This window comes from Phalacrocorax aristotelis, chromosome 1, assembly GCF_949628215.1.
Source record: "Phalacrocorax aristotelis chromosome 1, bGulAri2.1, whole genome shotgun sequence".
NCBI lineage: Eukaryota > Metazoa > Chordata > Aves > Suliformes > Phalacrocoracidae > Phalacrocorax > Phalacrocorax aristotelis.
In genome coordinates, this window is record NC_134276.1 from 188,964,943 (window position 1) to 188,980,049 (window position 15,107).

General features: G+C 40.4%; 1 protein-coding gene across 2 annotated transcripts in view; it reads right to left on the reverse strand.

Annotated features, from left to right (window-relative positions):
• Window positions 1-2,050: 2,050 nt before the first annotated feature.
• Window positions 2,051-15,107, reverse strand: part of TMEM168 (transmembrane protein 168) — a 29,395-nt gene continuing 16,338 nt past the window's right edge. The window contains exons 3-6 of one of the 2 annotated variants that reach the window (XR_012658589.1): window positions 14,278-14,420; window positions 11,850-12,124; window positions 5,777-6,840; window positions 2,051-3,616 (exon numbers count right to left, since the gene is read on the reverse strand). Coding sequence is in view for 1 of the 2 variants with exons in the window: in XM_075081082.1 (XP_074937183.1) it covers window positions 6,293-6,840; window positions 11,850-12,124; window positions 14,278-14,420 (966 nt within the window). In the remaining variant the exon portion in view is untranslated. Of the gene's footprint in view, window positions 6,841-11,849; window positions 12,125-14,277; window positions 14,421-15,107 lie in introns of both variants that reach the window. The other variant, XM_075081082.1, reaches the window with a different exon arrangement.

Genomic DNA, 15,107 nt, shown 5'->3' on the forward strand with positions numbered 1-15,107 from the left:
TTCTTCTGCCCTTTCCTTCCTAGGAAAAGAAGTAACCTTTCTCTCAGGCTAAAAATCTTTATACTCTTTTGCAAGGCGAGAGAAGAAATCTTTAGGGCTTTCAGCTATATAAACCTCATTTGTCAGGTTTTTTTCCCCCCTCCCCATCTCTCTTAATGGATCTCTTATGCATTTATAATGTACTCAGTATCATGGTATCTAGGGACCTTATACACAATTTATAAAGCAAACGTTTTTTTCATAAAGTTTCTACTTCTCTTCTGGCTATTGCCAATCTCTGAATCAGGCTATTCTCTCTGATTTGCAAAGGAAGCCAAGTTGTCTGTTTTAGACTCCTGACACAAACTGTCTTACAGTGTGCTGGCTTTGCATTTGTGGGATGGCAAAGTCAGGTTCACGTTGATTTATTTTAGCAGCTATTAACTATAGAACTCTCTGTAATCAACAGAGCTGGCTGCGCTCAGCTTCAGCACTGGCATGAGTCAGCACTGGCAGTTCCCTAGCTCCGTGCAGAGCAGTGTCCGAGGTAGGAGCCCAGAATGTTTCAAGATACACTGAAGTGGCTATATAATTACTATACAGATGAAATGATTCGGTGCTGATGAGGAGTGCAGTTTTAAATTTCCATGTCACTGGCTGTAAGCAGCTGGATGCTGCAGGCCCCTCTTGGGAAGAGCTTCCTACTCAGTATCCTGAAGAGTCTGACTGCTGCCTCGCAGGGTGACCAACCCTTCACAGACGCCTCAGGCGTGCATCTGGTTGTGCGAGGACGTTGTACTCGTTCTGGGCCTGAACCTCTCAAGGTGAGCTCTGTAATACTGATAGCCTTCATTGGATCCAGCTTTCCGGTCTCCAGTATGATACAGCGGTAGAGGCGTATTTGTATTTTTCTCCCCAGTGGTAGCGGGCAATGTATTCAAGAGCCGATGGAGACCGGCTGAGTGCAGTGCTGGCACAGCAGGTCACACCGATCAAAGCCTTTACGCACTCCTTGCTCCAAATCAACGTGCTTGAATGTTTCTGCTACACTTGTTTTCCAACACTAATATATAACAGCACCTAAGAAGAAATATTATTTGAACATTCAATTGTCTATTTACACTAACTTTTATTTCCTAGGTCACCAAAAAACCCTCCAAAAACCCCAACTCTTGTTCCATGGATGCAGACATACCTTGGGTTGCCTAACTCCACTCGAAGAGACTTAGAATGGCTGCAGGGCACCACTGAGGGCGAGCTGTGTTGCTCTCTCGGGTTACCTCTGGATCTGAAACCAAACAGAAAGGATCTACAGAAATTTAATAAAAAAGGAACACTGATTATTAAATTGCAACAGTAATGGCTTCAATCATGAATTAGAAGGATAAGTCAAAAGTGAATTCCTTCTGTTAAAAAAAGAAGAAAGTGCCACTAAATCTTCATTGTACTCAGGGAGTTGATGTGTTAAAAGCGCTGCTGATGGCACAGTGCCCTTCTCAGCAGCTCTGGACACTGGATTACCACCGACATGCCCGTCACCCCTCGTCACAGCAGCAGCTCTGCTTCTCCTCCGTTTCCCACCGAAGTCTCCATTGAGAGGCGCACGGCTCAGCCCCAGCTTGTGAAGAGTAATGCTGGGACTGCTTCATGAGTAGGGAGCGCAGGAACCTCCCCGGCAGTTTGCGAGGAGCAGCTGTGCAGATCTGACCTCGGTGTCCGGCAGTGTCGGTGTCCTTCTGCTTTGCTCTCCCAGGCTTGGTCTCTCAGACAGGAACCCTCCATTAACTTCAGAGTCAGACCTTACTGGAGATGACAAGTTTGACTAATACAACTACTCATGTAAATGAAGTCTTGAATTAAGGCTCTATAAAATAATGTCTCAAAGCATAAAGAACATTTTTACTAGCTTGTTGACTAAGCGATAAAAAAAAATGACAAGGGGAAAGGTGTTAATAATTTAAGCTAATAGCTCTAATTTCTGTTAAATTGCTAAATTACAGATAATCCTTAGAGTATTTTCAGTAAACTCTGTTGCAATTTCTAGCTAAAAGAAATACTCTGAAACCAGCTGTACAGAAAAAGCCCGTTTAATTCAAGAGGGAACACAGAAATTCTGGAAGTGATCAAGGCATAAACAAAAACATGAAATGGAAATGAGCATCCCAAACAGCAAAATATATTTAAGCAATATCACAAATACATGAAAAAAAAAAATCTATTTACAGATCTAAAATCAGTATGTCCGGTAAAAATCCTCCCACAAAAAAGTATTTATAATCAAGAAATTTAACCCAGTTACATTGTCTGCTGCCAGCAATAGAGGTGCTTCACAGCACACCACAGCTAGCATATGTTAATTATGCCTTTGCAAAATAAAGGGAAAACTTAATAGAGGTGAAGAAATTATTTCTGGGACAAACTTGAACTGAAGGCGGGACAACAACACTCACAAGGCATACAATGCATAAGAAACTGCAAATACGTAACTCTCATAGTGCAAAAATGAAGAAGAATGGCTTTTTTTTCCCCAATACTTGTTCAGAGAAACACACTACTATGAATTTGCAATTTTAATTCCTTTAAAGACTTAAGTTTGTAGGACTTAGTGCATCTACATGTTTCAGCAAGGCTGATACTATACAGGAGGTAAATGAAATGAAGTCAACATAAAATTACTGTCATGATATAAATTTATAACAACCTTTGTAACAAAATGCCTGATATACAGTACAGAGAGAAGCCTCTAAAACAAAGTTTAGATTTTCTCCATCCAGACAATTAATTCCTAAGCAAGTTACCACTAAAGAAAATCAACTCTTATGTAACTGATACCATACGTAACATTCTTTGGAATTAAGATTTCAGTTTCTCTTGAGGCGTTGCCCCTGTATTTCACGCGGGGAACAGCAGAGGGATAACTCCTCAGTGGGAGCAGGAGCTCCTGGTGCGCTGCCCCCCAGGCACGCACCCAGGGCTGGGCAGAGGCCACGGAGGTGCACCAGTGCCAGGAGCCGGAGGACTCCACCTGGGAGCGTGGGTCACAGTAGGACGCCTTGATATTAGTTGGTGTAGAAGGAGGGACTTAGAACTGTTGAATTCCTGAGGCTTATCATCCCACACCCTGCGTTATATTGTTTTGAAACACACAAGACAGTCCCTTTGTCCAAAAAGGCCTTACAGTTTTGAATGGCTGTAAACAACTCCTTTAGTTTAAATCAGCATTTTCACCATGCCTTTGCTATTTTAAAAAAATTAAATAAATCAAAAGTAGCAATCCTTCGCTCAGGTTAAAACTATTTCAAATTCAGAAACCTAGAGTTCTTCAATTGAGCAAACGGAAACAAATCTGCAAACACATGATTAGTTTTGCAAATAAGTTTTGCTGCATTTTTAGCTGACTCTTTATCTAACTTTCAGCAAACTGCTAAAGATCACCCAGCCTATCCTAGAGAAAAATCTAACAGGTTGATAAGTAAGCTGGAAACCATTTAATAAACAGAGGCAAAAGATAAGCACCAACTGTTGGCGTTTGTCCTGGCCAAAGCTAGGCCCATCACTGCACTGCAGAAGGGATACTCCGTTTTAGTCTTCTCACAGTCCCAGGACAGGTCAGGAGTCCCACCCTTTTCCTGTTCCCCTTAATGTACGAAGAGAAAGTTAAAGATGATGTTCATAAAAATGTAACAGTATCAGGTACAGAGTAAGATTTATGCCTTATAATTAGCAAGAAGTGTTATGATCAATGTTCAAAGCTTTTCCAAAACAAAAAGGATTAACTTCTTGACTTTTGAATGTTCACAGGGTGACTATCGGGTATTACAGTGGGGGCTTTGTTAAAAATTTCTAGTGCTCAAGTTGGAAGAGTTTATGATGCAGCCAGATGAACTTTTACTGGAATAACAGTTAGAAAAATGGTGAGTTCACAAACCAAATGATCACCTTTATGCAAACTTTTTTCTCTGTACTCAAGGGTTGTTGGCTAGAAATGGCTGGAAATTACTTCTGCAGAGGAGGCAGTGCTGCTTTTCTGCAACCCGACAGATGCTCGTTCAGCCTAAATTCAAGTATCCAATTTACGTGCTTGAATGAGGAGCTTATGTACCCAGCCCAGGCTCCAGAGGATGACTTAGAACAGAAGTGCTCTAAGGTTATTAAACAGACATAAGGGATTTGTCTGCTTGACCTTTGGCATACAAAAGCAAAAAACAAAACAAATCTAATAGGCACAACCATGGGGAAATTAATCCTAAAATAGAGACCAAATGCGTCTTCCTCTATAAATACTTATTTCTCTTTGTTAATGAGCGGTGGAGCACTTCAAGTCATTGGCAAGGATTCAGGTGTCTAGCTTCCAGACATCTCGATTGAAAGGAGATGACTCCTACCTCAGGCTCCCAGGTCAGGAACTTAAGTTGGATGCCTGAAGTTGGATGGTGAGATTACCCTCTGTCCTTACTGAGAACTGCCACCTCTTGAATCCGTGACAGAGCTGCAATCACAGCATTTACTTAGAGAAGACCCAATGGAACTGAGTCCTGGTAGGATATCTCATCTCAGCTCTCACTTCTTTACCCCCTTCTCACTTTATGGAAGGGGATGGAGAAAGGCAAAGCGAGGTGGGGGGGTGGTGTCTTGCTAAACAAAGTTGTATAACACACTAATGAAACTCAGTGGCTGTCACTTGTAAATCCTACAAGAATCACCATTTTGAAGTTGGAGGGTGCAAATTACTCTGGCTATTGCAGATCTCATGATTTAATTGCACGTTTTATCTTCTGGATTTACTAACAGGTATCAGTATTAGCAGATTCTCTAACTCGGCTGGCTAAAAAGGTCAAATGGAATTAGAAAAACCCTTGATGGCAAAGACTTAAAGAGCTCCTAAAGTATTTTCATGTACTTAAATAAAAAAATTAATAAGTTACATTTTAGACAAATATCAGCCAATGCCTAACATTTTTATTCAAATACTGATGGAAACAGAAAAAACCTAAACTCCAGGTCTGGATTGCACAAACATGCAAAAAACCCATCACAAATTGTACTGCCACTTAAGCTGTTTCACTCCTTATTTTCTGCACTTCAGAAAACGAGATCTGAAAGCTACACAGCTTCTTTGACTGAAGAGGAAAGGCTGGGGCAGGATTTCTAGAGTCCCAGCCAGCTTTGTAAGCGGACGAATTAAGATTAGGACCTTGTTGCTGGGAACAGAGTTGAGGAATACTCAGGATTCAGTGCTGTCCTAAGGGAATAATCTGTTCTTTCTGACAAACTTTTCTCGTGGTTTTAATAGATAATGAACTCATTGGTCCAACCCTGTACTCAGCATTTTACAGAATCAAGGTCTTGAGCACAGCAAAGACTTCAGATAAACATGGAAGCAAGGCAGCACTTGTATTTCCAGTTTTTATCTACGGTTTATTTTCTTTATTAAATTCCTTGGGTTTTGTTTATATTTTCTTCAGGGTAGCTTTCCAAATTATAAAGCAGTAAGAGCCTGGAAAAGACAGAACCACCCTAACGGGTGAGGGGAAAACTCCCAGTGCACTTTTTATTCTATATACGAATTAACTACTGGGAAAATTTTAAAAATTGAATTTTGAAACTAACACTGAAAGTTCTAAAAACTGCACTTCAGAGAACATCGTCTGAGCAGTATCAGAACGTTGGGGTTTGTCTAATTTTAATTTCCTTGTTTGATTTCTGTGGCGAATTTCTACTGATCGCAGTAGAGAGCTGAGGCAGGGGCTGAAGATGTAAAAGCAAATAACACTAAAGATTCTTGGTAGCTACTTACCTACAATGGCTATTCATTCTTCTCTTTCATTTTTTGGCTCAGTGCTGTTTTATAATACCCTTGACCCCACCGTGTAATTTCAAGGACGTATAAATTGACTTGAGTATTAGTTTGGTTCCTTTCCTGTACTTGAACCTCATAGTGGATATAAATGACAAATAAGCATGCTGTAACATTCACAGGAGCTGTTGTCCATCAAGCTGGTGACTCCGAACGGAGGCTGTTTTAAGTAACACGTATGAACATGTAAACTGTCTTCAAAATGCAGAGTCATATTAAATAAGTCTCTTACTTATGTACATACAGACCAGTAACAAAACTCAGATAGCACAGACCTACCCTCTTCTGTTTAAGATTGCAGTTTCTAGCTGTTGCATATACCGTAGCTGCTCAAAGAGCTGAATAAGGTGAGTGTAGCAGACTTTTTCAGAGAAAAATAGTCATATAAAAAGCTGTTAGTATGGTACAGTGAGAAAGTTCCCAGAACTCTCACTTAATTTTCTCTTTGGTTGTTAATTAGGATTTGACGAGTTTGAAACCTTGTCCTGTGTCCAGCACTGTGGGAAGAAACCAACTCATTTTCAGTCTTTTCAAGCACCTAAAACAGGCTTTACAGACCCAGAACAGATTGAGACCACAAAACCAGTTTGCCAAATGTACTAATGGATAGGTGATACGTGGGAAGTACATCATCCAGTGTTTGGCAACATCACTTCCTGTTGGCAAATGCAAAGTGTAGTCGCTCCAGTGTTTTGACACACCGTACACCGCTTTCACTGTACGTCCCTTTTCGGACCAGCTGATGTTACTGTTGGGATTACAGTTGTACTCAACCCACTGCCTGGTGAAGTCACCGAGCTGCGGAGGGTCTGCTTCCTCGATGTCTACAACTCTGGCCAATTCTGCTCCTTGCACGGCAACATACTGGTCATTTACTTTTCTTACTTCTTTAACCCAAGGCTGAGAGTTCTCACAGTCTAAAACAATGATGAGTCGAGAACAAAAAGTGCTGTTCTTTTCTCTCCACCACTCCAACAGTGTGTCGAGTCGTAAAGCATCACCCCCTGCCACAAGGAAAGAAAAAATTTAATATTAGGACAAAGAAACAGAAACCTGTGTAGAATTTTGACTGAATCCCTTGCAAGAATCCCTTATTTTAAAACCCTGGACAGATATAACAGAAGTTTTCAACTGACCCTGCCTGTTTGTAGGCGTTGCAAATATCCGAAGATGTATTAACTGATTCCACCTGACTTGCTGTGGCAGATGAGGCTGTTAACTCACCCTTGATTAAAAAAAAGGAATTCCCTCGTAGAGTGAAAGGAACTACTGCCTATTGAAGCAATCTGGAAATAGCTAAACAAAGAAAGAAAACCTGAAACAAAGTTTAACTTGTATTAAATTTTTAAGGAAAAACGGACTCTTTTAAATATGCTTTTTATTAATATTAAAAAGGACTCCATCCTTATCCTCACCAACCACATCCTGGGCCAACCATATCTTGGGCTGCATCAAAAGCATGGCAGCAGGTTGAGGGAGGTGATTCTGCCCCTCTGCTCCGCTCTGGTGAGACCCCACCTGGAGTGCTGCATCCAGCTCTGGAGCCCTCAGCACAGGAAGGACATTGACCTGTTGGGGTGGGTCCAGAGGAGGGCCACAAAAATGATCTGAGGGCTGGAGCACCTCTCCTGTGAGGACAGGCTGAGAGAGTTGGGGTTGTTCAGCCTGAAGAAGAGAAGGCTGTGGGGAAACATTATTGTGTCCTGGCAGTACTTCAAGGGGGCCTGCAAGAAAGCTGGAGAGGGACTTTTTATAAGGGCATGTAGTGATAGGACAAGGGGACATGGCTTTAAACTGACAGAGGGTAGATTTAGATTAGATATAAGGAAGAAATCCCTCACTATGAGGGTGGTGAGGCACTGGAACAAGTTGCCCAGAGAATATGTGGGTGTCCCATCCCTGGATGTTTCCAAGGCCAGGTTGGCTGAGGCTTTGAGCAACCTGGTCTAGTGGAAGGTGTCCCTGCCCAGAGCAGGGGGGTTGGAACTAGGTGATTTTTAAGGTCCCTTCCAGCCCAAACCATTCTATTCTATGACTCCTCTTTTAAGGAAAAGAGAGGATTTTTGAACCCAACACATGCTAACAGTTTTGAAGCACAATGAGAAAACCACCTACAGGCACAATCATTGCTTTGGCTTGAAAAATCCACATGACCAGAAATGGAAAGATTCACTCTATAGACACAATTCCCTTCAGAGCTTAAAGAAAATTAAAATTGGTATGGATTTACAACTCAATGAAACAAAAACCTCATAGGAATTTTTCCACGATATTTACTTCCTATCATCTCAGAAAACACTTGCAACTAGTGTCCAACTTCTCATGTTCCATCTCAGCTCTTGCTCCACCAATGCTTTGAAAAATCAGATTGTAATTAAACAAGGTTACTTATAGTGGGGAATCCTTCTGCTTGGATGGAGTGGATGCTGCAGGATTTATGTAGCTTTGAAAAGGAGACTACTTACTCAAGTGCCTAAGGAAAACATCTTGCAAACAAGTGAATAAATTTCCGTTGGCTCCACAGTGACTATTAATGTGAAGAACTGATAGGCAGAGGTGTTGGCAGGTTGGAGCTATGATACAGATTTACAATCAAAACACCCTAGTCTGAAAATGTCAACTTTAAAAAAAAATGAAGCCTTTTAGAAGAAAGGTAGAAAAATGTGATTTAAAATAACTGCATTTTAATTCCATAGTGATTTTCATTGTAGAATGTAAGTACATTTAGCAGCGTTTAAAATCTTGTTAGTAAGAATTTAACTGCACAGATGAATCTCGAACAGAATAGCTGCATATTTCAGCACTTACTTTTCTATCAAATTAATAGCTCGGAGTTAAAGCTCTGAGCATGCTATTGCAGTTGAAGTAAAAGCAAAATTATAGGGCTAAAACTTCCCCCCACCCCCCAAGCAAACCTGGAAAATTTAATACTAAAGAAAATCTTAATATACAAACCTACAGTAATGATTTGTCTTGGTACATGATCCCCAAATTGTTATATTTATTTACAGCAGAGACTTACATAGAAGCAGTTTCCCTTTTCTAGGTAAGCCTTCTGTTTCAATTAGCAGTAAAAAGTTATTTGTTCACATTTTGAAGGCTTATAAATAAACTTTATTTTAGTGTAACTATGCAGGTGTGCAGGTAATTTCGAAACAGTAATGGATAATGGATAGAATGCCCAAAGAAAACCACCTCATCCTTCATACACACAAACACATGCTCAGCTTCTGACCCTGCTGACCTCAAACACATGGACTTATCAGCCAGCGCAAGATTAGGCACCAAGCTGTGTAAGAAATCTATGCGTCCGGCCACAGCTGGCTCTTTGGCAGATTTCACAGGCAGTTAAGCTGACAGCTTCAGCAACAGAGACAAAGCTTCGTTAGCCCAGCTCTTGCCTTTGCCTTCACTTTGAGAACATGACCTCCCAGGTCACTTGACTGCTCATACTTTATGCATGACTAGTTAACAGTTTCTTTTATACACCACTGTGTTACATCTCAGCTTCCAAAAACAGAGAAACATCATCAGTGAACTAACAAATCCAGTAAGCCTCCTTTAAAAGATGTCCTTACAAAGCAAAGACTATACAGCACAGCAGTAGCAGTATCATGACATAAGCTGTCAGTAAGACACTACTTTTTCTATTAGATCCAAATATTGCATTTCATTGTTACCATCTCTCTTCATCCTCTCCAGAGGTCGGAGGATGGTACACATTACAGGAGCTGATGACCAAATGCACTTCCTGTCAAAAAAAGCCACTGTCCAATACATGCGGTACAATCGCACAAACGTCCTTCATCTCTTCAGTTTATACTCCACGTTACATTCAGGGCGGTGCTATGTGGAAGGAGTATCAAGTTACACTCCCTGATTTATCTAAAATTAATTGCAAAAAAGGATGCAAGACCTGTGAGAGCTGCCTGTTCCTCTCCTTTATGTGACTATACATATCTCCAAGTAGAAGCTGAAGATGTGCTTGGATAGTGAACCGAAAAGCCACTTTGTGAGAAAGGTGTACACCGCTGCCTTTACACACCATTATCTTTTAGCACAGAAACCTTCGTTTTATTGTGACAGTTACCTTGGCCCTTATCATAAAAGCAAAGACAGAGTTTAATTTAGGCCGCAGTTACCTGAACAGGTGTCACAGAATCATAGAATGTCCTGAGTTGAGGGACCTGCAAGGATCATTGCATCCAGCTCCTGAGCTCCCCTGTCACACTCCAGGCTGGCCAGATGCAAGCCAGGACTGGGCTGGAAGCTGTCCAATTTTTGCAGCGACATTTGGCTCTATATATGCTAGAAAGCTAACCGTGTCTATGCTGCTGGCCGGAGCGTGGGTGGGAGGCAGAGTTTTGCTGCTAGCCTGCTCCACACAATGTGTGGACACACTCAGCAACTGCACAGGGCAGCAGTTGCTCTTATGGACAAGACGACCCTATTGTCAGAGAATTCATTCAGCCACCCTGGCATACCCTGCAGTAAATCACTTGCACTAAGCTGAGAGTACAGCTGGGGCGTTTTTAAATCAATGATACGGATGAAGCCTTTGAGAAAAAAATACACATTGCTCTTCAGCAGGTGTAAAAGTTCAGGCATGGAGTTGAACCAAACCAGGTATACGGCCTCCTGATGAAAACTGACCTGCTCCTGAACACCTCAGCATGACCACAGGCAAAGCTAATATCTGTCTACACTGTTGAAGAGCACAGGCCCCTGGAGAGGCACGGCTGACAGCCAGCCGGGAGCTCCCAGGCAGAGTGCTACCCAAGAGAATTAATTTTGTCCCAGGAAGAAAAAAAGTTGCAAATTTTCAATGTATTTACAAGATTCACTTTTTGCACACAGCAACCTCAGAAGCCCCGTTCCATACAGCAGGAGAGCAAGGCAAAACCTACCAATGATTTGAAATCTTCAGTAGGTTTACCAAAGAATACAGCTGAGGTAGGACTGCCCATCATAAAGAGATCAAAAAACAGGCCAAGAAAAGGGGAAATGGTGAAGTCTATGCCAAGCATATGATGAGGCATTAAACCAGCCTTTTATATCGGGGTTTGTAGTCTTGAGGCTACACTGCGCCCACAGTGACTCAAACTCTAAGATGTCAGCAAACTACAGCTGTATCCGCGACACAAGGTCTGCTATATGTTTGAAGTCCTGCTTTTCTAGTGTGGATTGTATACCTGCCTCCTATTTCCTGTTCTGATTCTATCTTTTATAAGAAAACCAGAGCACATCTTAAGGACATGAATGCAGTCCTTCATGACAGCCTAAGTGACGCAGTGACACAGAATGCTCTATGTGCCACTCTGCCATGTCCAGGGAATGGGAAGAGATTATGCTTGCTCATTACAGTGAACAAATATTCCTCAAAATACAGGTGAAATCTGTCTTTAGAGCAGGAGGGGGTTCTTTTCCACTTTCCTGAGGGGCGAAAAAGTTATCTTTAAAGCTAACTTGTTGAACTGTAATGGGAATATGAAATCATGTCTAAACTTGTAAACATACATTTGGAGTCAACAATGTTTAGACAACAAGTATAAGATTACTTACCAGCAAAAGGATTTTTATCAAAGTGACTAAACACTAAAATGACACAGAATTTCATAAAGAAACATACCTGACTGACGTACAGAGCAAGGTAAGGAAAGAGCTGCTTCTCTACATCAAGTTCACTGCATACAAAAGGGGCCTCTGCATTTCTCCATTCTCTCCAGTAGCAGAGGTAGTTAGCCTGCAACCTTGCCTATTTTGATGATTCCTGGTAGCCCCTGAATCTCTTAACAGCCATGCTCTGTATATTACCCTTTCCTTTCTTGCTTCGCTGCCACAAAACCTGTCCTCCAAAGACTGGCAGTTCTCAGCCGTTCTAGACTATAAGATAATATGTGACCAAACCTCAAAGTTTTGCAACACAGTATGATTTTTTTTAAAGAATGAATTAATTGATTTGGAAAGTTCATCAATAACAAAACTATTAATAAAAAATCCCCAAACCGGTTACCTGCCAGCGCCCATTCACCAGTGCCATGTGTGTGACCACTGTAATATAAAATGTAGGTATCATGTCTGGGTCCATCTGCTGTCCGAAGTTCAAGAAAAGACTTGATCTTGGAGTGAAGGGTATCAAAGGTCAGTCCGCTTGTAGAGTAATCACAACCATACGTCTCAATCATGTGATATGCAAAAAATCTCTGGATGGCATTAAGCATGCCAGTAGACCTCAGATTTAACTCTTGTACATGCTCAGGTGGAAGGAGAGTTGGCTGGCCATCAGGACTAAAGAGAAGAAAAACAGCTATAATTATGATTTAGAATTATTTCATGCTTAGTGGACTTTTAGGAACTGATGTTTTTTTTTTCCCTGTGCATATTTGCTCCGCTGTGAAGTAGCACTGTTCTAAATTCAAATTGACTTGAAATGTACAGTTTATAAACAATTCAAAATGCTGTCTTTGAGGGAGAGACCACTATCTCCCCTTCCCTTTTGCCACACTTCTTCACTTCATAGCATAGTCCTTGCACAATTCTATGCTACTCCTGCTGTTCAGAGACAGAGGGAGAGAGAGGGGAGCTGTGATGCGAACATGCTGGGTTTTAATGATTTCATTAAGTCCCCTGAAAGAGCACTGCCTTCAGATAGGCACTTGTTCACATGAAACAGGAAAGAAGCACAGGGAGAATGAGTGTTAGTCTGCACAAAACACTATGCAAACTCATTTCCAATAATAGACTAAATAGAAATCCAAGTACACATTTTGCTCAGATATTTTGAATTAATTTCTCTCTGTTCCAAACTAGCCTTTATTCAATATGGTACTCAAGCAAACACAGCAACTCTTACTTGTGTGTGTTGTTTAGATGCTGATCTTTCAGCATAAGAAATATGTTTCAGATGATGGTATTCACCACTTAGAAAATGGAAGTTCTAAGAAAATTACAAACTAGAGCTGGAACAAACCATGTGTATATAGAGATGTGTGTGTATATATATATGAATATGCATAACAAAAGAGTCCCTGGGTTTCCTGGGCAATGGACAGATTTTGTGGATGAAAATACAGAGATGGTCTTACTCTATTAATACACAATACGAATTCTGTTTTTTATATATATATTTATGTATGTATGCATTCTTCATGTATTTTGTTTGGAAGTCAGTGTGTAAAGCTACCTGCTTTCTTTTTTGGTCTAGCTAATTAAATTTTGCACCTTCTCACCTGCCTAGTGCCTTCATGGAGGCTAGCGTGCAACGACTACAATTATACTGAATACATCATCTTTGTCTCAACAAGTGAAGACTGAGCCCCTTACTAAAACAGTCAGGCTTTGATAATAAGGAAGTTTAGCTCTGTCAGGTCCTAAACAGTTGCTCAGGAGTACCTCATTCACTCAGAAATTAGAGGCAACTGCCAGAGCTGGAATAATATAATAAAATGAAAGAATTAAATTATTGCCATGGAAACAAAAATAATTTATTTCTATTGTAAGGTAAATTTTGAACGTTTTTTATCCCTAACAACAACTGACTGTGGATTTTTTTTTTTAAAAGAGTGCATAGCTGAAGACTGCAGACTGAAGCTTAGAAAATTTGTTTTTACAGTATTTTACACTACTTAAGATACAGTCATCTAAGATCAGCACGCTACCTTCTGTTTCTTTGCCTGTTAATTTTTTTCCCTGTCCACTAAATCCTTTACCCATGCTGCAAGCTGGGAAGTTTTCATAAACTGGGCAGTTCTATTTTTAGGCCTCTCATTCCAAGTTACCACTCTGTTTCTCTTGTAACTCACTTACATAGCTCTTGTTTATCATTTACAAGAAAAAAAAGAAAAACAGCATACACACAATTCCAATTATACAGCTAAAGTAGCGTTTGCAAGTTTAAGGCTTATAAGAAAAACACACAACTGGGCAAATTATAATAGTACAATCCCTCCGCCCCCAAACATTTCTCATGTGGTAACATTTCTACCGGAACAAAAATCAGCTGTGAATTCACAATACCAATAATTAACACATAGTCCACTCACAAATCTAATTTCAATGTTCTTTAAGTGTAGACACCATGTCATTTAACAGAATTCAAAACTGATCTGTTTGGTTTATTAAAGCTCCTGTTATAAAATATTTGCACTCAGTCAAATGCCCCGATCCTCCTTTGCGTGAGATACGGAGTGTGGAATCTCCCTACATGTAACTGGTGCATAAAGCATTCATTGATTTTCTAAAAGCAAATGAAATACATATAAAAAGGTGGAGTCGGAGTTGCTCATTCTTTTTGGAAGGTGAGGAAAAGGAAAAATACAAAATCTGCCTATTTTTGAATTTTTATGTAATTATTGAGAAATACAAGCAACAGCACTGCATTGCCTCTACGAACTAACTGTACACTCACACCACTGTGAAGCTGAAATACATGGTAACTATACCTGCAAAAGTTGGTGGGAATCACAACAGCATACCCAACACAGGTTCCTCCCAAGCAGTTTCCCAGCTCATGGAAAAGTCCGTGAGCCATGGACTCCAGAGGTAACACGATGAGAAATGCACTCATGAAGATCCCATTGGTTGGCTAAAAAGAAAACAGAGGTTTAGGAATTGCATATAAAATCCTTCTTATCCGTTGGTTATGGTTTTATGACTAATTCCCTGTGTTTGATTAGACATAACTGGGTGCAAGTTATTATATGCAATTTATACTTATTTTTCCACATATTACATGGTGAAGTAGTCTCAAGACAAATGACAAGCCAGTTTCGGGGTCTGGGGAGAAGGTGGCTGGTGAACAGGGATCGCTCTTCTGAACGGAATGCATTTCAAAACACTAACAGCACAGGACTTAGGTTTAAAATCCCTGATCATAGCTTAGGTTTACCTATTTAAGCAGGAAAACCAAATGTCACAAAATTATGTATGTGCATAAAATAAGTATATCTGTAAGTATCTGCAGGATCAGGCCTTACTCAGTAAATTACAATACAGAATATTATGTACTGTGCATCAGATGATAGCTTACTATACTGCATTGTTAAAAATACAGATTTAACTATTCTTGCTTTTTAATGCCAAGAGTTTTTAAAAATATTATTTGTGTAATACTATTTATTACACAAAAGATGACTTGTGAGAACATTTATGAACATTATTGCAATTAAAAAGACAATTCTTTATCAGCTACATAAATATCAGATGAGAAGAGACATCCACTACAGGACTCTGCAGCATTCACACAGCTAATACTCTACACTGAGCTTTCCTG